The sequence below is a fragment of the Nannobrachium achirus genome (assembly GCF_963921795.1).
Source record: "Nannobrachium achirus genome assembly, chromosome: 24".
Lineage (NCBI taxonomy): Eukaryota > Metazoa > Chordata > Actinopteri > Myctophiformes > Myctophidae > Nannobrachium > Nannobrachium achirus.
In genome coordinates this window covers 21,256,600-21,282,532 of record NC_137831.1, presented here as the reverse complement: position 1 = coordinate 21,282,532, position 25,933 = coordinate 21,256,600, and the positions used below count along the sequence as shown (strand labels likewise).

Below are 25,933 nucleotides of genomic sequence, written 5' to 3'. Positions count from 1 at the left end.
TATTTTGAAATACTTACCGTTGAACCTGAAACACAAGAATTACTTTAATCTAAACTTAATTGGATTATAAAATAACTAAAAGAACTTATGGTCCTGCCTTTTCCCACCAGTAGGGGCAGGAGCGCTACATAGGTCTACACCTTGTATATGGCTTGCCAAAATGATCCAATCTACAAGCTATCTCTTCTTGTAGATCTGTTCTTTTTGGCAAGTGACCACTCACGCATGAGTGACAATAGCCGGCCAACCGGTATAAGTAGTCTAATAATAATAATCACAATATTCATAATAATCATTCTTAGGCCTATTATTAATAATTGGAGCGCAGCTAGTGTAAACAGCTGCTACACAGGTAATGATAATAACTATTTGCGTTCCATTCATGTCCAGAGTAGCCTAGAGGCTGCTGTCCTTGTAGGCTACCAGAGCCTTGTATTCAGAGAGTCGCGCCACCTCCGTTCACTTCATGGGGCCAGGTCTTAAGTTCTACATAGGCTACACATAGCTATTGGCGAATAGTTACAAACCCTGACCCCCCACCCTTACAAGCACTAAATGAGTTGAGGTATTACATTTTTTAACATGGTTCTATTGTAAAAATAGCAGAACTACATGCTCACAACGCCTCGGCATTGTGAGCACTGTTTCTGCCTCTAATATTTGGCCAATGTTTAATGAAAAAGTCCTTAAATTGTCATTTCAGAAATGTGCAGATACCCTCTATACACTTAAACTTTATGTTGGTTTGTTTACTGTTGAGTGAGAAAACAACATTGCACATTAAGTTAATCATCTGGGGACCCCCCACAGGTTGAGAACCACTGGCCTAATGCATTGGAGTCTATGAGGGAAAGTGACATTTCGAGTTACATGAACCACATGACCGGCAGCATTGGCAGTCTTGGCAGAACTCTCTATACAAGGCTCTGGTAGCTACCAGGCTATTGGTATTCTAGACTATTGGTAACACCTGTGTTCACTTTAATTATGTCAATACTGGCTGAGTGCCTCCTAGGCCCTATTATTTAAACAAAACCAGCGTAAAAAAAAAGTTCAATTTCTCACCTTATTGTTGTCTTCTTCCTTGTAATGTCTCACTTCATCAGCTGTTTCAACTCAAGACGCCTGGAGCCCAAATTGCCCCATACTGCATAATAGCCTATAATGTAGGCTAGCAAGGCATAATTTAGAGGAGCACACCTAATTCAAACTCGGTAGTGGCCACTTTTTAAGAATTCATTCACATAAAATGTTTAAATGAGATGAGACATTTTCAATCAAATTCACCTCCTCTTCTTCCATTATATTTATTTCATTTCGGAAGAAGAAGAACCGAGTCTGTTCTCCGCAGCGCCAAACAACAACAACAAAAGACAGCCAGGTTTACACTTCGACGTCCGACAGTGTCTTAAAGCGGAAATGTCAGACCTACCAGCCCACAGCGCGTCCGCAGTGGACGTGCTGTGGGCTTGTAGCTCCGATATTTTCAGCGCGCTTTGACCCGCTCGAGCTTCACACATCATTTGAAAATGCCCGCCATAAGCACCATACATGTTCAAGTCTCAGATTAGTTAGTCTATAATGCAATGAAAATAAAATACACAAATTGCCAACAAATAGTTTTTCTGACATTCTGTGCTTCTTTGCCATTTGTATTAATTAATTATACATTTATTGTATGCAGTAATATTTAATATTTACTGAGGATTTTGCACGGAAGGTAAAAATTAGGCCTTCATAAAATATTAAATGACACTGAAAAACGTGTCACGATGCAACGTGTTGTGACTTGTGAGCTTATTGTTCATCGGCTATTTTCACTATTATATTTTTTTACACTTCTTAAATCATGGTGCTATCGTGGTGGAAAAAGTAACCTACTCAAATGTTTTACTTAAAGTAAAAGTATCAATACTGCAATGTAGAAATACTCTGTTACAACTTACAAGTTAAAGTCGGGAATTAAAAATTAAGGCCTACTTGAGTAAAAGTAGGCTAAAAGTATTGGTATAAAAGTAAAAGTACTCCTTATGCAGAATGTCCAATTTCACAAGTTTACAAATGAATAAAATGTATACAAATCTTTTGAAAATAGCAGATCTACAAGCTCACAATGCATTGTGAGCTATTTTCAAATGGCAAATGTCAAGTTCCAATATTTGCCTCTGAGATGTAATGGAGTATAAGTAAAAGTATTGAAAACAGGAAATACTTCAGTAAAGTAAAGATACCTTAAAATGGTATACTTAGTTACTTCACACCACTGTAGAGTAGGCCTATGTTGTAGAGGTTGTATTTGGTCTGGCTCTTCTGTTTGACACAACCTTTGACACGATCCTGTTTGACACACATTTTGACCTGAAGGTCAAAATTCCATTTCTCCACTGAGCAAGCAGGCAGCAGGCTCTATTGGCTCAGGCAGTCTGCAGAAGACCAGGGTTCAAGTCCGGGGTAGAGCAGGAAATGTTGCACGGGTGCATCCTCAGTCATTTTAAAAGTGTGTAGCCTTCTTTTGAATACTTGAGTAGGCCTATATTTAAAAGCAACCAAGTACAGCAGTACTTTAACTCATGTAAAATTTGACTGAGCAGCAACTCTCACTTGTAGCTGAGTAATATTACCAGGGGTATCTGTTGCTGTTGTTAAACTTGGCCTTATATTATCTTCAATTCATCAAGTAGGCTATTTTAACAGTTTTTTGTTTCTTTGGAGAAAGTGATTGAACATGTCTTACTACTGTACCATTGAAAAACGTATACCCTGGTACCCTTTGTAGTAGCTACACATATTGATTGGCAAGTTAAAGGAGTAGTTCAACGCATCCAAATGACTTTTTTTCCTATTGATTAGTCATGCCATGGAGTTCAATAATATATTTTTTGTATTTGTTGCATTCCTAAGACAAAAAAATTTATTGTAGTAAATGTACCCCCCCCCCCCCCCCCCATTGATTCCAGATGGGGACCCAAATGTATTTGAAATCAATTGGGGTAAACAAATTATTTTCTTAGGAATGCGACAAATAGAAAACAATATATTATTGAACTCAAGTCTCCATGGCGTGAGTAATCAATAGAATAAACGTTATTTTGGGGGTGAACTGCCCCTTTAAGTGTACTGCTTGAAGCCCATAAGCTAGCCTTGGATCATAATACAGTATGTATTTGATCACTTCTGACATTTGCATATCTAGATACAAAAGTTAAGTAAAAGTCAAGTCAGACTATGAGTCTATAAGTCAGACAAATACATCTATGATAGATTGACTCAAGGCTACGCATAAGCACAATATCTCACCTGGTCCGGCCAAGCGGGCCAGGGATTCAACAGTTGTAGAAGTTTGTTCCCCCATGTCCATGACGGATTGCAGCTTTAACTATGCAGGAATTTGCCTAATAGAAAACTCAGATCACGGTTGTGTGTCAACCTCAACCGCTTGAACTGTTGCCAAAAATATAAATGTAGGCTACATAAAAATGTATTATATATCATAGCAATTCCAAAGTAGCCCAATTAAAAAAGGTTTGCTAGCAGCATTCCAGCTAAGATTGTTGAATAATTGAGAGCACATCAGTGCAACCCCTCACCCCCAGTGGGCCACCCCTCCCAAACAGGAATTGTCAACACAGAGGCGTCAATTGGGTATGGCAAGCTGCCATACCTTGGCTACAGGGGGTAAAAATAAAGTGTACTTCTTAAAGTAAATGCATCATGCCTGTTGCTAAGGTATGGCAACATGACTGGTGTCTTGCATGCACGCCTTCATGCGCGTGCAAGACACCAGTCATGTTGCCATACCTTAGCTTTTGCTGAACTGACGCCACTGCGTCAACAGGAAGTGGCAGAGCTAGCTACATTCTGAGCAGTTTGTCAGTTACTTGCTTTTGCTCCATTCAAAACGGGTAATTATCATTATATGTACTCTGTGTGTGTGTGTGTGTGTGTGTGTGTGTGTGTGTGTGTGTGTGTGTGTGTGTGTGTGTGTGTAAAACTAATTAGCATACCCCAAACCATCAAGCAGGGAGTAATAATCAAAATGGATCTGGAAAAGGTGGCAAAAGCCACCTAATGGAAAAGTGTGTAGCCAGCTCCCTCAGTGAAAATCAATACGACTTCAGCCAAAGTGATCTCAGCTCTGCCATGTTATCTAGTTAGGTCATAGATCAAACTAGCGCTGCCCAGTGAGCTACAGCCAAGTCTCATTATAGCCCCCAACCCTCAAATCTACCCAGCCACTGTCTGGCAGCCAACTGATTAAAAAGTCGTCACATAGACTTTATGAGGTTTTATTTCTATCAAGAGATACAGAAGAGGATTGGAAAAAAGAAAGAAAAAGTCTTTATTCAGACTCAAAAAGAAACTTGACAGCCAACAAAAGCGACGAAGAAAATCATTATCATCTAAAATGAATGCGCACACAGTATTGCATATTAGGCCCTGCTTTGGTACTTTCATAGAATCAAAGAACATTTTTAATTGAGAAATGCATACCATGTAATATAGACAAGAAAACGTAAAACAAAAAAAGAAAATCATTTACTTCTTCTTTGCACACCAGGTGCATCCACACCACATTCAAATTAAACTAGATACTGAAATCTAAGAGCAAAATATAACTTTTTAAAACTCAGTACAAAAACAGAATTAATCGGCTGAGTTCATCTCTCCATGGACGTTGGTGTGGAATTGCATAATATGGACAAAAAATATATGTACTGTATATATATATATACGTATTTGCGTTGCTGGCTGTGCAGCAAAATCAGCTCTGAAAGTTAAAAAATGTAAATATCTTTTTAAAGTGACATAATTTTGCTGTGTGAAAAGGCAGGCCCTAAGAAAAATCTATGAGTTGCAGGTGTCGTCATCATCATCATCATAGTATCTATTCCTCTTGATCTGTTCCTCCACTGTCAGGGATGCGTCATCCTCTGTCCACAGGGATGCGCTGTCCCTCCTCTGTGTGCTGTCGTTTGCAAGAAACCCATCGCTGTCATTGTCCATTTCCCACATGCGTCCGGGCGTTTCTGTGTGTCCCCGCAACTCTGTTCCAAAATCCAAAAGGCTGTCAAGCCCCGACGCCGAAACAGGCTGACCAAAGATGTCTGATTTCAAATCGGATAGGAGGCTGGAGCCCCTCATGCTGAGGTCAGCGAAAATGTCCTCGAGGAAGCTTGATGTGCTAATCGTTGGCCCGGTGGCCTGGCTCTCAAAAGGGAACGTTCCCTCGTCCCCAGTCTCTGTGAAGAAGTTTGTGTCTGAGTGGTAGTCTGTGGCTTCCAGCGATTTGGCACCAGCTGGCACAAACGCATCCTCCCTCTGTGCCAATTGCAGCACATCACTTGGCATCCATTTGCATTCCTCATAATGCTGATCACCTTGCAAAAAGCACGCTGCTGGTGTTGATTCTGAGAGGCAGGGCAGCGGAGTTTCATCTCCTTTGACCTCGTCAAGCCGTTGAAGCAATGTTTCACGGTCAAGCAGTAACTGCATATTACTGTTGTTATTATTTGTGTTTGCATCCACAGCCTGTCCTGCTGGTGTCTCCCCATCTATTACCGTGACCTTTACAGGCTCTCCATTGTTCACACTCTCGCTGCTTGCTTTCTGAGATCCCTCCCGGCACACACTCTCACCCGGTGCACTTCCTTGTCCGTTGTGCCCATTTACTTTCACTTCCATGTTCGCTTTTCCACTTTCTTGTTCGGCCTTCCCAGTCGCTTCTCCACTCTGCTGCCCGCCGTTTGCCTTTCCAGACGCTTCTGCACTGTTCTTCGTGCCATTGCCATTGGCCTTCCCGGTCACTTTAGCACTATCCTTCGCATCGTTGCCGTTAGCTTTCTCAGTGGCTTCTGTACTCTGCTTTATGCCATTGCCACTGGCCTTTCTAGTTGCTTCTGCACTCTCCTTTGCACCGTTGCCGTTAGCTTTCTCAATGGCTTCTGCACTCTGCTTTACGCTGCCATTGCCACTGGCCTTTCTAGTGGCTTCTGCACTCTGCTTTGCTCCGTTGCCATCAGCCTTCTCAGTTTTTTCTGCACTCTCTGTTGCTCTGCTGCCATTGACAGCGCTTTTCTCTTTTGGTTTGCTGTCCACTTTTGTGTCATGGTTTGACCTTTTGGGCTCTTCAGGCGGAGGGACATTAGGCGGGGCCACAACAGGTTCTACGGAGCTGTTCGAAGCCTTGCCACCTGCTTTAGTCTCCTTGGGCTTCACATTATCCACAACAGCAGGGCTCTCCTGCACCGTGACATTTTCCTTGATACCATTCACTGCTTTAGCTGCAGGACTATCTGTCTCTTTTACTGTAGCCTTAACAGGCTGACTTTGAGCTTCTTCTCCGTCCTTCTGTGTCGGACTCTCCTGAGGGGGCCATGCAGGTTTAACCAACTTCAATTCCTCTTCCACACTGAATGGTTTCTTTGAGGAATCTGCTTGTGGCGGCCACATGACAGAAACCTTATTGGTGGGCTGTTGGGATTTGCCTGTTTGATTGTCATGTACAGCTGATGAATCTACCTTTGTTGGAATAGCACTGCTCGGAGCAGCGGGACTTCTGGAATCCATAACTTTCTTTTCAAGTGCTGGTGATTTAATTTTTGACTTTTCGTTCGGGTTCTGCTGGTTCTTAGAGTTCCATAACTCTTTGTGTGGTTTCTGTCCAAATCCTTCATCATAATTTCCTTTGGACTTGAATAGTTGTTTGTAGTGTGGCTTGCAGTACATCTGTCCATGGAGAGAGGCATAGTTGCCAAGGCTGTAAAAGATAACAGCACAGATTAGTATTCAAGTACAGTACAATGTGTAAAATAAAACTAGCAGTTCAGTGACATAGCTTTACCTTAGTGTGCCTTTGCAGTGCTCACAGCGGAAGCAGGTTTTATGGAAGTTTTGTTTGTCTGCGATCAGTGATTCCATGGGGTACACCCTCTTCCGACACGCTGTGCACATTTCGGACTCTGGAACTCTGATTTTCTGCTGGATAGATGGGAAGATAGAAAATATAAATGTCATATTTATATGTCATATTTATGCTTATATTTTTTATGTCAAACTCTCCTTCAGAGCTCATGTTAAAGATGAGCAGTAATAATTCAGCAAATGAATATGGTGCACACAGCACAGCATTTTCTCTTGTTGAAATGCAATCACTTTCAGTAACAGTGCACTTCCTTGAACTCGAGACATGCTTTAAAAACACACTTTAGCAATGCAGATTGACGGTGAAACCCATTTAAATGTTCAATGTAATGCCACTGCTGTTTATAAAGGGGACATGAGAAATTTGATTGACATAATCTGGATGAAGGGGGTGGGGGCTACTCTGCTGAGGCTGAGGCATGATAGGACACATAACCCCATGTTTCTTTCTTAAAACATATCATTCTGCCCTTTATTTCTAATGCCCAGATTTCTAGAAGCCCGCTTTTTCATGACCAGGAGGTTAATGCCCCCAATTTGACAAAAAAAATATGAACGGTTACAATCTGAGAGCTTCTGAGAAAAATTGTTTTGTGCACCAACTTTCTTATAGAACAACTTAACCCCCCCACAACCTCTTCTCTAGAGAAAACATTGTTAAAGCCCCCTTGATGCCTAATTCTGGCATGCGTCCAAGTTTGTGTGCTCCCCCTGGGAATCAAGTCAACAGTCTGTTCCAAGAAAGACAATAATGTCACACATGCAACCAAGCATCACAAAATTAGAGCAATATGTTGTTAATCCGTGTTGACACCAAGCCTCACACTCCACATTACAGGGATTAACGAGCACTGTGTTTAGTCTCGAAAGATTTCATAATACTTGAAATACTACTATAGCAGGTTTAGCAGCTATTGAAATGAATGTTTGAAATAAAGAATAGTCGATGAGAAGAACATGAAGAGTGTGTGTGTGTGTGTGTGTGTGTGTGTGTGTGTGTGTGTGTGTGTGTGTGTGCTTGCATGTGAGTGTGGGTGTGTTTGTATTACTGCATCCACACATAGTATAGTAAAATGTAAGAAATAGACATTATGAGGACACTTTTCCTGTAACTGGTTGTTTTATAGTTCTAAATGATTTAAGAGGCATACTTATAATTAGGAAATTATTCAGGGTGTGGATAGGGTTAGGATTAGGCTTTTAGAGGTTGGTATTAGAGTTATGCCAGATATATACTTACAGTATGGTTAAGCCAGGGTCGCTCACCAAAAATAGCAGATCTACAAGCTCACAAAGCGTCACAGCATGACCTGTTGTGAGCTTGTGTATTGGCTATTTTTGGTGTGTGACACCAGGCACAACTAAGGACAAGGTAAAAAAGAAAGTCAAATTACATTAATAAAATTGCCTAAAAGAATTGCAGCAGCATTTATTCAAAACTGCTAGGATAGCAGAAGGATTAAGTTCAAAGACAATAGCAACAGCAGTGTGTGTGTGTGTGTGTGTGTGTGTGTGTGTGTGTGTGTGTGTGTGTGTGTGTGTGTGTGTGTGTGTGTGTGTGTGTGTGTGTGTGTGTGTGTGTGTGTGTGTGTGTGTGTGTGTGTGTGTGGCTGCGTGCGTGTCCAACGTGCAGCTCATATTCGTAGTTCACAGATGTGTAGTTCACGCACACAATAAGCATGTTAAACACACCGTCACTCAATTAGTGTCCTCATGCTGCACGGCGCCGTTTACCCGTCACGACAGTCTCCTGCTGGTGCGTGACGACATGCGATGATGTCCTCTGCTCCGTGACGCTGAAGCCCAGGTTCTGGAAGACGCCCTGGCTTTCGGCCCACGACTGCTGAAAGCTCCTCAGCAGGTCCTCGGCGGAGGCCTCGTCCGAGGGCACGTCGCCCCTCACCACGTCGGCGTAGGACGGAGGGTTCCCGCGGAGCACGGAGCTCTCAGAGTGGCTAGTGGTCTCACTCATCGTCCCCTGAAACATGTTGCCGTGGTCGTCGACGCTGGAGAAGTGCTCGGTGACCGACGTGGTTTCGGAGTGGCCCGCTGGTTCGGACTCCCGTCTCTCGATCTGCTCTCGCAGCTCGCGGGCAGCCTGAGAGCCGTGCTCTCCCGTCTCAAACACGTCCTTTATCGCTTTTACATTGAACGTGGTGATGTCGACGTCGCTCTTTGGCGCTTTGGGTTCTTCCTCCGCGGCATCGTCCGTGTCGCCCTCGAGCCGCTCAGCGATGACAATAGGGTCTTTTCGGGTGTAAACCTTTGGTTTCGGGGACTCAAATCTATTGACCAGCCTCGACAAGTCGACCCTGGGCAGATCCTCTTTCAGTAAATCTATGTTCACCGTTTCTGGCACCTCTTCTAATTCAGCACCCAGTCGCTCTGGTATGTCGATGGGGTCCTTTCTGACGTACATCTTGTTGACCTCTGCCTTCTGGGCCTCCTCAAAGAATGATTTCTTATCTCTGACGCTCTTCATGGAGTCCACCATTTCTGACACATCCATCATCATGTCCTGCTCTGAGACCTCTACGTTGATCTCCCCGTCACTCATGGGGGACGACAGCTCCCTTTCGGCCACCAGCTCAGGCACGGGCTCAGGCACGGGCTCAGGCACGGGCATTGGAGGCGGAGGGGTCACACCCTGGGGGGGCTTTGGCGTGGCGTCCCGCATCTTCAGCATCCTCTCAGAGCGGCTCAAGGTGGGAGAAGGCGTGGCCCGGCTGAAGTGAGACGTAGGGGTGTAGGTCTTGCGGGGGGGTGGCGGCGGCGTGCCGACGGACCTGTAAGGCGGAGGGGAGGGGGTCACGCGGAGAGGGGAATCCATCCTCCTTACCGATTCGATGCTGATGAAAGTGGGCGACGGGGTGCGGATGCTCATCAGCGGGGAAGACACCCTCTGTTCAATGTTGGTCGCCTCACTCAGCTCCTCGTGACAAGTCTTTCTCTCCTCGACCTGCTTCTTCTGTGTCTCCACCTTAGATGAGCCGATGCTTATTTTGGATATCTTGGTGGATGATCCGCTGAATACTTTTTTGTCAGGTTTTGGGAGCAATGGAGGGGTTGTGGGTGGTGCAGCTGGCAGTGAGACATCTTTGTCCTGTGTTTCCATGGCTGTCACACTTTCTTCGAAAAAAGTGAGCTTTGCCTGAGCAATATTCCTCAAATAGACAATCATCTCTTTTAACTTTTTCTTACTTTGCTGAAGAGCAATTTGGCTTAAATTATTTTTCTCCTCTTCCCCCATCATCCAGTCAGGGAGTTCAAGAATAATCATCCTGACAGTATTAGAGTCTATTTTGCTTGGAGTGCCCTGAAGCTCTTTTATTTGAATGAGGAGCTTTTGCATTAATTGGGATTTCTCTGCGTCTGTGGTTTCCACAATAAGCTGTGCTCCTTCCGCATGGCTGTGTTTACTGGTGTCTTTCACCAATCCCTCCCCAGGCTCACCTTTAGGTTTTCCTGCCATGACCTGCATTTTGCTGGTATCCCCTTTTTGCTGCTGTTTTGAAACCTTCACCTGCTGTTTCTGCATCTGGGCTGTTTCCTGCTTCTGGAAACTGTGCTGAACCACGCTCTCCGCCACAATTACCTCCTCGCGCCTTTGACTGTGCTCTGCCTTCACGCTCTGCTGACTGAGCGAGACAGACACATGGCCCTGTCCTTGAGGAGTCACTGCAGGCATTATCTTTGAGTCTTTAGGCACCACATTAATTGAAGAGGTCTGTTTTACTTCATTTTCTGCCTTTGTCATCTTCTTTGTGTTTTTCACCTGCACCTCCAATTTAGCTCCCTTTATCGGCGGAGCCATTTGACGTGTCTCCTCTTTTTCTTTCACGTCTATTTTCACCTCATTCCTCGTCAAGGTCACCTGGCTGCTTTCCTGAATGCCTCTTGTTTCACTTTTCTGTGAAATATTATCACTGCCCAGCTGTAAATCTAATTCACTTTTCACAGTCTCCTTTTGTCCCTCAGTATCACATTTCTCCTGTATTTTCTCAGTTGGCATCTTGAAGGTTTTCACCTTGAAACTCGGAGTAACCTTTGGAATTTTAGTGGGCTGGGAGGGAGCCTTTTTCCCCTCCTGGGTGAGAGCCACATTAATATTCCTCTGCTCCTCTGCTTTCACTGTGACCGCAGGCTGACTTTGGAGATTTACATTTCCCTGGACAGCACTCTGTGTGGCAGTGAGAGACTTGGAGCTTGATTTCTTAGCAACCTGCTGCTGCTCAGTCACCGTGGAAGTGACCACCCTGGAACCTGACTGTACTTTAGTCATGGAGGCCTCGCGGCAAGTCTCTGCAACTGAGACAGAGGCATTGTGACTCTCATTCAAAGACATCATTTGACTCTGTGCGGTGTTGTCGATGGAGGCGAGCGCCTTTTCTGTGCAAACTGTAGCAGAGTGCTCGCTGGCCAAGTGCTTTTTATCTAAGTTAATATTTGGTGATCCGGGGGCTGATTTCTTATTTACCACAGAGATCAAAGGCTTGCTCAAAGGGATGTTGGAGGCTGTTTTCTTTGCTGATATCTCTTGTGCTGATATTATGTCTTTGGTAATGATTTTAGATGTTTCAACCATTATTTGTGCAGCTTCTGCAGTCTCCTCTCTCTCAGTTGTCTGTGCTGCAGACAGCTCAGCACTGATGACAGAGGATGGCATGTGTGCTTGCATATTAGCAGGCGGAGACGTGGGAGTAGTAACTATATTTTTCTCTTTTTCCTCCTGTTCCATCTTCTGACGGTACCTCTCCTCTGCAAGCATGAGAGGGGTTTTGAATTTGCTCTGCCATTTGGGTTTAGCCTTGGCAACAGGCTCAGGCGGTGGGGGCAGTTTTAAGGCGAAAGGTTTTTTGCGTGGCTGTGGCGTTTCATCTTGCTGAGGCTGTGCCGCAGCTGGTATTTTTGTCATGGCCGCTGTCATTGAGTGTGATTCCGTCTGAAGCTGCCTGTCTGCCTGTTTAGTCACTTCCTTTTTCACTTGCTGGACTGTAGTGTCCTCTTTAATATCAGGTGACGCGGCCACTGGCTCTGCAGGAGGGGGAGGAGGAGGAGGAGGTGAAGGTGTGGCTTGTTTTTTCTGCCATTTGGGTTTAACCTGTATCGGCTTGACCGGCTCAGGTGTCTTGGGGACTTTGAACAGGGGCCTGCCGATCGGTTTGCCTGGCTTGTCGGACGGAGGCTGAGGCATGCCATAGAGCTCTTGCTGTGAGGGAGGTGGGGGGAGGAAATCTTGTCCAGAGACGGACGGTGGGGGTGGAGGAGGGGGAGGTGGGAAGAACTCCACCTCAGGCTTCATGCATTCGACCGGAGGTGGCGGGGGTGGAGGTGGGAGGTCATTGTCTTGCCTCATGATCGGGGGCAGAGGGCTCTCCCCCACAGGTGATGGAGGTGGAGGAAGGGAAAACTCTGACTCCGAGCGGGGAGGCGGCGACGTGGGCGGAGGGGGGAAGTGAATCTCTGGCTTCCCCTTTTTGGTCATGCCTTTCCCTTTCAAGTCAAGTTTACTCCCTTTCATGTCAAGGTTACTCGTTTTCATGTCAAGTTTACACCCTTTCATGTCAAGGTTAATCCCTTTCATATCAAGGTTACGGTTGACACTCTTGATGCTTTTGATGCTTTGATTTTGAGCAGCGGCCTTGTCCGCCGTGACCACTGAGGTGCTTTCCTTCTGTGAAGCCGCCACGTGCTCAGACATCATCACACTTTGATTGTGCGCGACAGTCTTGTGCTCCGTTACCGTGGTTTGCACCTGCCTGATTGTCTTCGTCTCGTGGCTTTGCTTGGTTGAGGAAACATGCATCTGTGATGTACTGTGCGCCTCTTTTGCAGCATTCACATTAACCACTTTATTTTCTGTTTGCTCGATACTGCTAGCCTGTTTCTTCTTCATGATCATGGGCTCGTGGCTTTGCTTGGTTGAGGACACATGCATCTGTGATGCAGTGTGCGCCTCTTTTGCAGCATTCACATTAACAACTTTATTTTCTGTTTGCTCGATATTGCTAGCCTGTTTCTTCTTCATGATCATGGGCTCGTGGCTTTGCTTGGAAACGTGCATCTGTGATGTACTGTGCGCCTCTTTCATCGCATTCACATTAATCACTTTACTCTCCATTTGCTCATTATTGCCAGTCTCTTTCTTCTTCATGAGCATGGACTCGTGGCTTTGCTTGGCGGAGGATACGTGCGTATTTGATGTGTTTTGTGCCTCTTTTGTCACATTCACGTCAAGCACTTTATTCTCCATTTGCTCATTATTGCTAGTCTGTTTCTTCTTCGTGATCATGGACTCGTGGCTTTGCTTGGCGGAGGAAACGTGCGTCTGTAATGTGCTCTGCGCCTCTTTTGTCACGTTCACGTCAAGCACTTTAGTCTCCGATTGTTCATTGGTGCTCATCTGTTTCTGTTTCATGATCACGGGCTTAGGCGTTTGTGCTTTCTGTGGGGGTGGCGTTTTCTGTTTCACACTCTGTTCTTTCGTGTTCATCTGCTCAGGGACCTCGGATGGATTTTCTGTTTTGGCTGAGGTGAGCACATCCTCCTGGGTTACGTTCATTCTCACCAATTTGCTCTCAGTGCTCCTCTGCTGCGTGTGCCTCTGTGACTCACCACTCTGAGGGAGGTTTCGCACAGCGGGGGCTGGATTGACTGTTACACTCTCATTCTTAATCACATGTGTGGTTTCATGCTCCACTTGCCTTGCTTTGCCTTGCTCCACTTGCTTTGGGGGTAATGGATTCCTCACAGGCACTTTTGCCTTCTTGTGAGCATACATGCGCTTTGGATTTGAATATTGCTTTTTTTGCATTAGGCACTTGATTGTACCTTGAACATCGCCCTTTAAAACCTCCTCTTTCTCCAATTGTGATGTTTCCTGTCCCTCATAGAGGGACTTTATGGAGGTTTTCACGTCTCCTTCGATGCTCCCCCGGCGTTGCATCCTCGGGGAGCCAGAGGGTTCCATCAATATCTGGATGGTGCCCCTGACATCACCCTGCTCACTGGCTTGATGCTGGTAAACCCTTTTCTCAGTCGACACCTCGTGTAAGTTCTGCATGGCTGTGTAAATGTCTCCCTTGACTATTTCCTCCTTCTCCACACCTTTCACCGCTTGCGTACACTCCTCCAGTGATTTCAAGGTGCTCTTGATGTCTCCTGGAACTAAATCATCCACGGTCGCTTCTGCTTTGGTTGTCGTGGATTTCTCCAGCGACTCCAGAGCACTCCTGATGTCTCCTCGGACGATCTCTGGCTTCTCCAGTCCTTTGGCCTGGTGCTGGGCCTCCTCCAGAGACCTCAGCGTTGTGGGGATGTCTCCCTTAACCACCTCCTCCTTCTCTACCACCACTGCCTGATTGGCAGCTTGGGTCAGCGAATCCAGGGCCGCCCTCAGGTCCCCTTTAACAATATCTCTTTTCTCTAGGTTCCTAAAGGTGACAGCAGGCTCAGTCATAAAAACCTGAACCGTGTTGTGCACATCACCGGGCACTATGTCATCCTCTGCCACCGTGCGTCCTATCTGCTGCTGGTTCATTCTGAGGATGCTCTTGGTCTCTTCAATGTCCCTGCCGATTATGCGTTCTTTCTCTGTTTTCCCCTCCGGTGCCTCCTCGTCATACTGAAGTTGTTTGAGGTAATCTAGGGCTCCAGACTCAATGCAGGTGGAATAAAAGCTCACGTTGCCCCTCTCTGTGTCTCCCACCCGGATCTTCTTTGACTTCTCTGCATCCGTGTTGGACAGGAGCCTGTGCAGCGTCCTGTTGACGACGTTGTCCGTGCTGATATCCTCTTTCTCCTGGCTACCTCTCTCATCTTTATTCAGCAGGGAGTAGATGGTCATTCGCACATCACCTTTCTCATCCTCTTGGATGAGAATACCACGCTTGTTGGAGCCCTCCTCCTTGAGCAGGTTGCTTATGGCCTCTTGAATGTCCCCCCGGATGATTTGCTCCTTCTCCACATTGATTCCCTTCTCCTGGTTGAACAACTGCTTCACGGTGGTGGTGATGTTGCCCCTCTCCTCCATGTCAATCGTAATGCCCTTTTCTGCATCGTCACGGCGGTTGAGGAGGTTCATCATGATGTTATTTAAATCCCCCCTGATGACTTCCTCCTTTTGGATTTGTGGCGCCTCCTGGTTCAGCAGCTTATATTTGGCCATTCTGATATCGCCTATCTCATCCGCCTCGATGAGTATTCCCTGCGAGTCAACCATTTTACGACAATAAAGCTCCTCAAGTGTCTCTTTTATGCTTTTGCCTATTATTTCAGTCTTCTCCACCCTGCTCTCATTACCTTCGTGGCTGTTTGTTTCAAACTGCCATGTTGTCGTCTTCACGTTGGCTTTGGGGATCTCCTCCTTTGGGACCATGCAGTCTGTTCCTTCAGTGTCTTTGATTGTGTCAAGAGGCTGCTTTTCAAAGAGCCAAACTGACTGCTTGACATCCCCTTTCATTACTTCCTCTTTTGTCACTTTCTCCATGTCATTATACTCTGCGCCTTCGCCGTGGATCTGATCCATTGTGCGTGTTTCAAACATCCAAGTGGAAGACCTCACATCCCCCTTTTGGATTTCACTCACACTAACAGTCCGGACGTACTTAGACATCTCGTCCGTCTCAAAACGTTGCTTGTTTGTCTTCACGTCGCCGCCTTGGATGTCTTCCACCATTTTGGATCTCACTTTCATGTCCTCTGCAATCTCGTCCAGGGGCTGGGTCTCAAACCTCCACCTGGCAGAGCTAACATCTCCTTTTTCTATACCTTCTTCGGTCACTGCTTTAATCACATATACCTCCTCTGAATCTCTGATTGAATCCAGAGGCTTGGTTTCAAACAACCACCGAGCTCCCACTACGTCTCCTCTCATGATTTCTTCCTTGGTAACGGTGGTTACTTCATGATAGTGGCCATCTTTGTCACAGATAGCATAGAGTGGCTGTGTTTCAAACATCATGGTGTAGTTTCTTACATCGCCCCTCTCTATCTCCTCCCGGATGGTGCTGGTGAGTTTTGAAATATCGGTCGCTGTGGACTCCTCTTGAATTTGATCAAGAGAGTAGGTCTCAAAAATGAACCGGCCTTTGTCGACGTTGCCTCCCTGCACATCTGTCACAGTGCGGGTTTCCCTCGCCTCCACATCATCGCGAATGGCATCGATCGACTGATTCTCAAACATCCAAGTGCAGTTGACCACATTTCCTTTCTGGATGTCCTCCGCCTTTTCGGTCTTCAGCTTCAGCATTGTCTGCTCAGAGGTGGAGCTCATGATGTCAGTGGAACGATTTTGAAAAAGGACCTTCATTCTGGAAACATCGCCGGACTGGATGTCGATTTCTGTAACTCTCCTGAAGGAACCAGCGTCATCGCCTGTGAGGTTCTCGAGGTTCTCCGTTTCAAAGAGGAAGCGAGCCAGGCGCACGTCTTTCCCATGTATGTCGTCCTGCTTCACAGTGCAGGTTTTCAGAATGGTCTCGGTCTCTGATTCTGTATGGTCACGGATGTTATCGAGCGTCTGGGTCTCAAAGAGCCACGTGCATGTTTTGACATCGCCTTTTTGTACTTCCTTTTTCATGTCGGCCTCACTCTTCTCCTCCCTTTCGTACAGCACATCCATAGGCTGTGTCTCAAAGAGCCACCTGCATGTTTTCACGTCTCCCTTCTCGATTTGTATACCTTCCTTTGTTTTGTGCTGTTCGTCTTCAAAGTTGCTGAAGAATTTGATGCCATCAAGCGGCTGAGTCTCAAAAAGCCACTTGGCCGTCTTCACGTCCCCTGACTCAATCTCCTGTTTCGATATGCCTTTTATGATCTGGAATTTATCGATGCTCTCATCGAATTCATCAATAGGACGTGTCTCGAACATCCACCTGCAGCTCCTTACGTCTCCCTTCACAATTTCTTCGCGCCTCACCGTTTTCACCTCATGGTAATGGCCAGAGCTATCTTGCATTGCATACATGCGCGTGGATTCAAAGAGATCTTTGTTGGATTTGACAGATCCACTCGTAACACCCTCAACTTGTATTTTCTGTGCCCCCTCACATTTGCTTAAGTCCATGGTTTCAAACCTCTCCTTGTAGTTTGTTACATCTCCTTTGTCGAGAGCCTCCATGTTCACCGTCCGGCTGAATTCCTTTTTCTCGTCCCTTATATTTTCAAGTGGCTGGCTTTCAAAGACCCATTTTTGATGCCTCACGTCGCCCTTTTCCTCTTCCGAGGCAACCATCTTTTGAAGCTTCCCTACCTCGGCTAGATCCTTCAGGTTTTCCATGGGTACAGTTTCAAACAGATGTTTTGCAGACCGGACATCACCACCAAAGATCTCCTCGGAGGGCAAAGGCCTGGCATTGGCATTGTCTTTCAAAGTGTCCATCTGCTGGGTCTCAAAAACCAGACAGTGTCTCCTGACATCGGCGCCGATGATTTCTTCCTTTTGCCTCCTGGAGTTTTCCCATTCTTCCTGGTTGATGGTGTCCAGGGTCTTGGTTTCAAAGAGCCACCTGCCCTTGTTCACACCCCCTTGGGCGTCGTCCTCCATGGACACTCCACAGATCAGCTTCACCTTAGACGGGTCTTTGTTGATCATATCCAGAGGCTGGGTCTCAAACATCCACCGTGAAGTCTTCACGTCCCCCTTCTCAGTCTCCTCCCGGCGGATGGTGGTGATTTCCAGCATCTCCCCCGAATCTCCACGGATGACACACATGGGCTGCGTCTCGAACATGCGGGTGGTCATCTTCACCTCCCCTTTGATCTCCTCCAGCTCCGACTTCAGGTTCAGGAAGTGGCTCTCTTCTATGGTTTCCATTTTGCCGAGGGAATCTAGATGCTGGGTTTCAAACAGGTACCTGGCTGTTTTGACATCACCCCCTGTGATGTCTTTTGCGACGAGGACTTCCTGCGTCTGCTCGTCCTCTTGGTAGATCTTATTCAGATAGTCGAGCGGCTGTGTCTCAAACAGCCAGGTAGCAGTGCGAACGTCGCCCCTGGCGAGCTCCGTCTGTTTTCCTGACTGCTCTGTGGAATCGGCAGTCTCTGTCCCCAGAGCACCCATAGGCTGAGTCTCAAACATCCATGCTGTGTATCTGACATCTTTGCCGGCAATGATTTCCTGCTGGGCGATGTTCCCCACCTCATCATCCTCATCTGGAATCTCATCCTTAATCGTATCCAGCGGTTTGTTTTCAAACATCCAGCGCATGGATTGCACTTCCCCTTTTAGGATCTCGTCCCACTCCATGTACTCTCTGTCGGGGCTCATGCACCGGTCGGGGCTGCCTCCCTCATTCTCAAACACGTAGCACACCTGCTGCACGTCCCCTCCAACAGTCTCCTCGCTTTCAAAGTGAGCCCTTTCCCCCTCTGTGACCTGACTTAGGAAGTCCGTTTCCAGGTTCTTGCGCACGTCCGGGTGGATGTGCTTGTAGAGCCGCTTAAGCTCGGCCATGCTCCTCTGCTTAAAGTATTGCTCCTTGTCAATGGTGTATTTTTGCTGGGAGGCTGCGTCGGGAGGCTGGGTAACGACACAGCACTCAGGGGCCTCCTGTGGCACCGGCAGTAAGTCTGTGGGTGGAGGAGGGAAGAGCACCCCGGTCTCACAGGCGGCGGTTGACACCGCAGCCGACGAAGAGGCAGTGGCAGTTTGGACGGTGGATGAGGTTTCATAGCTAGTCATGGCGGAACTTTTGGATGACTGGTTGTCAGGCGCCCACTGAAACTGGCTGTAATCCACATCAATCTAGAGTCGATTCATAAGCAGCGTTGTGAAAAGGAGAGAAGGAAAGGAAAGGAAAGTTGTGTCGCAGTTAGATAACGTATAGCATAGAAAAGTGTTTAGAATTGAGAAAAACAGGATAGGACAGGAGTACAGAGTGACTGATGATGTAAAGCACACAGTGGAAAGAAGGAACGAGGGAATCCACCCCAGGGGCGTCACAAGGGGGTTAAAAGTGGGGTTACTAGGGCCCAAGGTGGAGGGGCCTGGAATTATTTTATACTTTAACTATTGAAAAATAGCAGATATACAAGTTCACAGCGAATATATGAATATATGTATTTTTTAAGGGAACATTTGTAACTCAAATTTTGCTTCTGGGGGGGGGGGTCCCTGGAACTAAATATTTTGAGATGGGGGTCCGTGGCCAAATACATATCATTTTGGGGGTCCTTCACATGAAAAAAGTTTGAGCACCACTGACATAGAAGCATAGGTTCTTCCAAAAACCTTGGCAGGATTTGAAATATTCAGGCTCCGCACAAATGTTCACATTTTTTCAAAAATAGCAGATCTACAAGCTCGCAGCGTGGCACTCGGTGCCGCGCTGTGAACCTGTATATCTGCTATTTTTCAATAGTTAAAGCACAAAATGTGAGTGAATCCTTGTACCCAGGGCCCAGAATGTGTGTGCGACACCCCTGATCCACCCATAAACATGACTCATAGTCTGGCCAGTGGACGGAAACAAGTCTCCCTCAAAACATAAACAAGAGAGCCGGGCAAATATTCACACGGTATTAGCAGTGCCTGGAATATGGGAGATTACAGCAATAGCCCCGACGTGTACGTAAGCGGGGATTCAGGCTGAATTCCCTTTTTATTTAATTCATGAAAACCTCACATGCACCCTTGTCTGGGGCCTTTCATCCAATTCCAATTTATGCACGATCACTCGCTAGCCCACAATTTCCAGGCTTTGATGATTCTGATGTGTCCTCATCTCCACACATAAAACCTAATGAAATCACCATAATATCTTCCATTTCGATAAACAGACAAACATCGTTACCTTAATTTGCTTGCTTGGTGCGGCCTCCACGACGCTTTTTTCGTACTGTTGCTTCAAAGCCTGCATGGAAACCTTCGGTAAGTCTTCTCCTCCGACGACTGTAACTAAATTACACACAAAAGAAGACGACGGCCGCCTCATTAAGTCATTCCCGGCAAAGGGAAGCTCAGGGGGGGGATTGGAAAGGGAAATAAAATCATTTCATTAAAAAGCTGAGTAGTTTTCATTTTCCAAAACCATGCAGCTGTGATTGCCCAATTTCCACTCTCCAATATTGTACCTTCCTCAGTTTGGCCTGATTAGACTTACTGCTATGCACTGAATAGCAAATTCACTGGAGCTGTCAATTAATTCCCTACGCTTATATTATAGCCTATTTCACCCTTTGTACTTATATTGGGCCCAATATACAGCAGCCGTGTGATAGAAAAGAACATTAATTTGTAGATTTTGATTATTACTGCATGCATTAACCACTTCAGCCCTATGTATATTTCAGCCATTTGAAAATAGGCTATCTACAAGCTCACAATGCGTCACAACGCGACACATTGTGAGCTTGTAGATGCACAACATGTTTGATACTAGCACGTTTGTACTTTTACTTGAGTAAATTTCGAATTCCAGACTTCTACTTCTACTTCTTGTACTTGTAACAGAGTATTTTCTACATTGCAGTATTAGTACTTTTTCCACCACTGCAAATGTTGTGTGATAAAAGGCCACAGAATGGAACATTGTACCCCACCTGTTTCGTTGTAATGGTTTCCATAACTGGTGGCCACGTCGTCGTGGTGGTGGACCTTTTGATGATGCGACACCTTTGGAAGGATGAAGGAGAATATAATTAGCAATTATGCCAGCGGTACTGGAGCCGCACATAGGGAGGGACATGGACATGGACATGGACGGACGGACAGGGGGGCCGTGGACGCGATGCCATGCTGGGCCTGTACTCTGTACCTGGGTTTGATCATGAAGGAGGGTGGAGGAGGGGACGACCTCTCTGGCACTGCTTCTCACTGTGACCTCTGAGGAGCTGGACACTTCCTGTCAGATATAAAGCATGGCTTAGAAATGTTCGTACACTCATACGTGTACATGCACGCACGCAGCCACGCACACACCACGTTTTCTTCTCCTCCATGACAGTTGAAGCTGCCTTTATCTGCAGAAAGATTGTGTTATTTCTTTATTTGGACCGTAAATGCGATCAAATACATCTGTGATAACATTTTTTTTCTAGAGTGATTTTCTTTGTTCTTGAGATTCTTCAGAGAGAGAGAGAGAGAGAGAGAGAGAGAGAGAGAGAGAGAGAGAGAGAGAGAGTACTGAAGTGAGAGAGCACTATTGGAAAGAAATAGCAATAGATTATGAGAAACGATGGAGAATAATAAACTATACGTCAGCCATTTTCTCACACAGTGTGCAATTTGAAGTACAAGATGTGTCCTCCTCCCACGAATCCAAAGACAAGGACCCTCTGTGCTTCTGAAAACGCTTATGTCAGTATAATAACGTATTCCCTCCTTCAAAACCACATTTGTACATATCTATCTGTATGCAGATAGATGCATTGAGCAGAGAGTGGTTGGATGTGTCTGCGCATGGAGAAAGTGGCACCCTAACACAACAAAAAACAGACATTCCTTTATCCTCGACCGAACCACGATGCAAATTATTAAGCATTCAGAAGAGACCCTCGCATGCTCAATGAACCCATTCTGCCACTCGCCTGAGCGAGCAGATGGGGCGATTGGCACGGCGGTGGTGCTGGATTGACCCTACGTCGCCGAGTTCTGCATGGTGAGAGACAGCGGCGCTCCCTTCCTAGCCCGCCCGCCCAGGGACGTGCTGGCCATTGGGAAAAGCGGGACAACTCCCGAACGGCCGGTTCATTCCCGGACGGTTCAGGCCGACCATTAGGAAAAATTTAAAATAAAATGTCTGCCTTCGTTACATTTTGGGGGCTGGGCGGCCAACAAAGTAAATCGTCACTGTCGGGCAGAAACCTTGTATCTCCAAGTTTCAAATTTGTAAATTTCTTCGCAAAGCAAAGCCCTGCTTCATCATACAAGGCCATCGCACAAGATTAGTGAAAACAGCAGATCTACAAGCACACAACGCCTCGCACCCGCGAGGCGTTGTGTGCTTGTAGATCGGCTGTTTTCACTAGTTTTAAAATGATAAATACAAAACAAACAGTTTTGGACATACAAGGTTTTCACCCGACAACGACAACATATAAATCATGTACAGTAATTGGCCCACTGGCTTGTCACTTGTCATGATCTGAAATGGCAAATCTTTGAGTAGCAGCAGCAGCGCTATAGAGAGAGATCTCTCTCTATAGCGCGCAATGAGGGCCTCTCCAACTATTTTTTCCCGGGCTGAATCAGGGGCCCAGCACGTCCCTGCGCCCGCCTGTCAGTGTACTGCCCAGGCTGGCTCTGGCATTTTCCTCACGCACTCGACTCGAGGTGGGCGGAGAGTAAGTGAGCCAATGAGGCGAGCTAAAGTTCCTTGATCTGCCCTTACGGAGTCCAGGGCCTTTATCAGCCAAGTCTCTCCGTAATGAGCCGCAGCTGCGCTGAAAACCTTTCAGAGGCTGTTGAATTTTTTCCATATGTCACAGACAACACAGGTTAATTTGTATACCAGCTTTATACCCAGAATGAGCAGTAGTATACAGCAGCTCAACAGGGGGTCCTCAGAGTTACTGCAGGGGGTCGTCCAGATCTTTGAGTGATAGAAAGTTCTTTTTTTCTCCTATTTTATATTAACCACTTGAACCCTAGTGTCCATATTCTGAGAACTTTAGCCAAAAACAGCAGATCTACAAGCTCACAACGCCTCGCACTGCGAGGCGTTGTGATCTTGTAGATCGGCTATTTTCGCCAAAGATTTATTTTCATGGAATGTCCTTTTATTTTTTCTAGGAGGTTCATGTATTATGACTAGCCCAAAAGAGGAGTGCTGTGCTGGTGTCCATGTGGTTAAGACGGGTTTCCGAGACATTTGCACTGTACCTGCACAGATCTCTGCTGGACGCTGATCTGGGTAACGGTGCTCTGGGAAGTGGAAGAGGAGGAGGAGAACTCCTGGCTCTCAAACTGTTTCTTGACACTGGCCAGCCCTCCTGGCAGCGAACATGCCTCGGAATCATCCATTACCTGGAAAACAAAAGCAAAGTAGTTTTCATTATTAATCCATTTAGGCCTAGAATTATTGAATGCTTTAACTATTGAAAAATAGCAGATATACAAGCTCACAGCGCGGCACCGAGTGCCGCGCTGCGAGCTTGTAGATCTGCTATTTTTGAAAAATCACGAAAATGTGAGCAAATCTTTGAATGTCTCGTTTTTCAAGTGAACATTTGTAACTCAAATATTTGCTTCTGGGGCGTCCCTGGTACAAAATATTTTGAGACGGCGGTCTGCGGCCAAATACATATAATTCTAGGGGTCCTTGACATGAAAGAGTTTGAGAACCAGTGACATAGAAACATGTGTTTTTCAAAAAACCTTAGAAGGATTTAGAAGACACTTACAGAGTCGGGTCAAAATCAGTTTTTTTAAGTTAAAGTATAAAATAATAATACGCAATAATGCGTGCCCGGCCCAAATGAATTAATGTATACAGTTCTTAATGGGCGTGTGTATGGTACCCCGGGAGAACCTGTCCCAGGTCTAAATTGGTCCCTTATTAAGTGGCTAGAATGAAAAGCAGCAGCTCTCTGTGGCTCCCTAAGGAGTGGAGATGAGAACCGCTGGGCTATGGTATAACAGATGGAGGTAATTGGATGTAATACAAAGTGAACTGATCTCTCCTCCTAATGGTGTCTTTTAGCATGTGGAAACCGTTCACTTATGGCCAGTGGTCAAAAGAGCCAGCTTTCTCTGATGGTATGCACTATTCCCCAAACATTACTGCTGGCGTTGAAAGCAGGGGTGTCGCACCAAATTCTGGGCCCTGGGTACTTTTAACTATTGAAAAATAGCAGATCCAAAAGCTTGCAGCTTGTAGATCTGCTATTTTTTGAAAAAGTGTGACATTTTGTGCAAGTCTTTGAATATTTCAAATCCTAAGGTTTTTGGAAAAACCTAAGTTTCTATGTCAGTGGTGCTGAAAACTGTTTCATGTGAAGGTCCCCCAAAATTATATGTATTTGGCCACGGACCCCATCTCAAAATATTTAGTTCCAGGGACCTCCCAGAGGCAAAATTTGAGTTAAAAATGTTCGCTTAAAAAATACATATATTCAAAGATTTGAGCACATTTTCCCGACTTTTCAAAAACAGCAGAGCTACAATAATAATACCACCTTGGGCCCTAGTAACTCAGTCCCACTTTTCCCCCCCTTGTGACACCGCTGGTTGAAAGCCCATCTAACTGGTTCAGATACCGAGGCGGGGGGCAGTTCCAGTTTGATCCTCTAGAGGGAGTAAAAAGCACCGGGCAAGATTACATTTAGCTCTTAACCTATTAGGCCAGGGGTGTCCAAAGTGCGGCCCGGGGGTCAAATGCAGCCAAAGGACACATTTTATACGGCCCACGGATTCGATTCCTTAATTATATCGTGAACGGCCCGTCAGCACCGTTAAACGAGAATATTTTCCCAGAGTATAATTTGTCAGGATTCCTTGTTCCCAGTCTCATTCTGATGAGGTCAAAGAAAGGCTATTTTATTGGAAGGTAAATTATGTCAGGCGATATAGTCGGCCCTTGTTTTAATATTTTCTAATGTGGCCCCCGAAAAAGGTTTGGACACCCCTGCTATAGGCTCTATGCTGGGTCAACGTCTATTAGGTCTACGCACGCAGACAAGAACAAGCACAATTTGCAATTTGTGCCGACGAAGCAATCTATTGTCTAGCCAACAATAAGACCTTTATTTAATTAGATTATTTATTGAATTCAATATTTTTCAGGGGTGAACTGCGCGAGTAGCAGGCAAATAATATACAACGCCAGACACATAAAAGCAACAACGATGTCAGTTAAAAAATTAATTGGTAGCATTTATGTAATAGAAATTGGGCAGCAGCCACAACACCAATCTTATTAAGGTCATTACTTTATGCAAAACTTCTGTGCAGTGCAAATTGCCCAAAACACAAACAGATAAACACAGAATTAGTCAAGGTTTCATTCATAATAATTTACTGTATCTTAAAAAAAGATATATAGTATTTAAGACTGTAAGACAACAACATCTGAACGAGGAGCGCTAATAAGCTCCTGTCTGCATTGTCCATTTACTCTCTAATGAAGTACTGTAATACTGTCCCCATTAATTAAAGCACTTTCTGTCTGCAGAAGCACAATTATATTCCCTCAGTTTTCAACTTTGTACACAGACTGTGAAGTTAATTGACACAGAGGCCTCCTGTAGGCGTGTACACGCACCACCATGTCGAATTTACATATTTCATCTTTAATTTAGTTTTTCACAAATCAATGCCCTATTTCATACTTTGTTGTATGACAGTGTCACAACGCGTCCATAGTGAAGCGGCTTTGACTGAATAATAACTACCATCCATTATCTCCATTGTATCCAGTGGAAACTGGGGTCATCAATATATCCATACACGGATTAATGTGTCCGTGGCAAGATTTAGTTTTTTACTTTTTACATTATAATGTTCTTATTTTTACCCCATTACTGAATGTCAGTGTCCAGGTTTTCTTCAGAATGTGTATGACACTGATTTACTATGACACATTAGGAGTCCACTATTACAGTGGTTTCTTAAACAATAAAAAAATTAAAAATTCAAGGACCACCATAACTGTACAAATCCACTGTACAAATGTGTACACTTTCAGAGTTACAGACCTGTAATTGATTAAAGGCTAGCTCTTTATGTGTTTCTGTTGATATTATTGTCCTGAATGTCCATGGCAAAAATGTTTTGTGTCCGGCCACCTGGCTACCAATGACTTGGTGACGGGGATTGCAAGCTAATACAAACTACAACCTTTCTCTTCCTGTCAAGTTAGCGTGCTGAAATAAGAGCCATTATTTCCACAACTGCCTACCGATCACTGGTAGGCAGTTTTCCGAAATGCAGTGGTGGAAAGTAACTAAGTACAGCTCACAACGCGTTGCATTGTGAGCTTGTAGATCTGCTATTTTCAAACATGTTGGACTTTTACTTTTGGTACTTTTTTATGACAATACTTTCGTACTTTTACTCAAGTACATTTTGAAT

The 25,933-nt window shown here is 45.4% G+C and overlaps 1 protein-coding gene across 1 annotated transcript in view; it reads right to left on the bottom strand.

The window, feature by feature from the left end:
• Window positions 1-6,617: 6,617 nt before the first annotated feature.
• The window catches only part of xirp2a (xin actin binding repeat containing 2a), a 91,816-nt gene continuing 72,500 nt past the window's right edge, over window positions 6,618-25,933 (bottom strand). The window contains exons 4-10 of the mRNA XM_080720404.1: window positions 22,745-22,888; window positions 20,679-20,765; window positions 20,464-20,536; window positions 19,716-19,819; window positions 8,656-18,667; window positions 6,842-6,975; window positions 6,618-6,757 (exon numbers count right to left, since the gene is read on the bottom strand). Of these exons, the coding sequence (XP_080576530.1) occupies window positions 6,881-6,975; window positions 8,656-18,667; window positions 19,716-19,819; window positions 20,464-20,536; window positions 20,679-20,765; window positions 22,745-22,888 (10,515 nt within the window). The 3' untranslated portion in view covers window positions 6,618-6,757; window positions 6,842-6,880. The remainder of the gene's footprint in view (window positions 6,758-6,841; window positions 6,976-8,655; window positions 18,668-19,715; window positions 19,820-20,463; window positions 20,537-20,678; window positions 20,766-22,744; window positions 22,889-25,933) is intronic.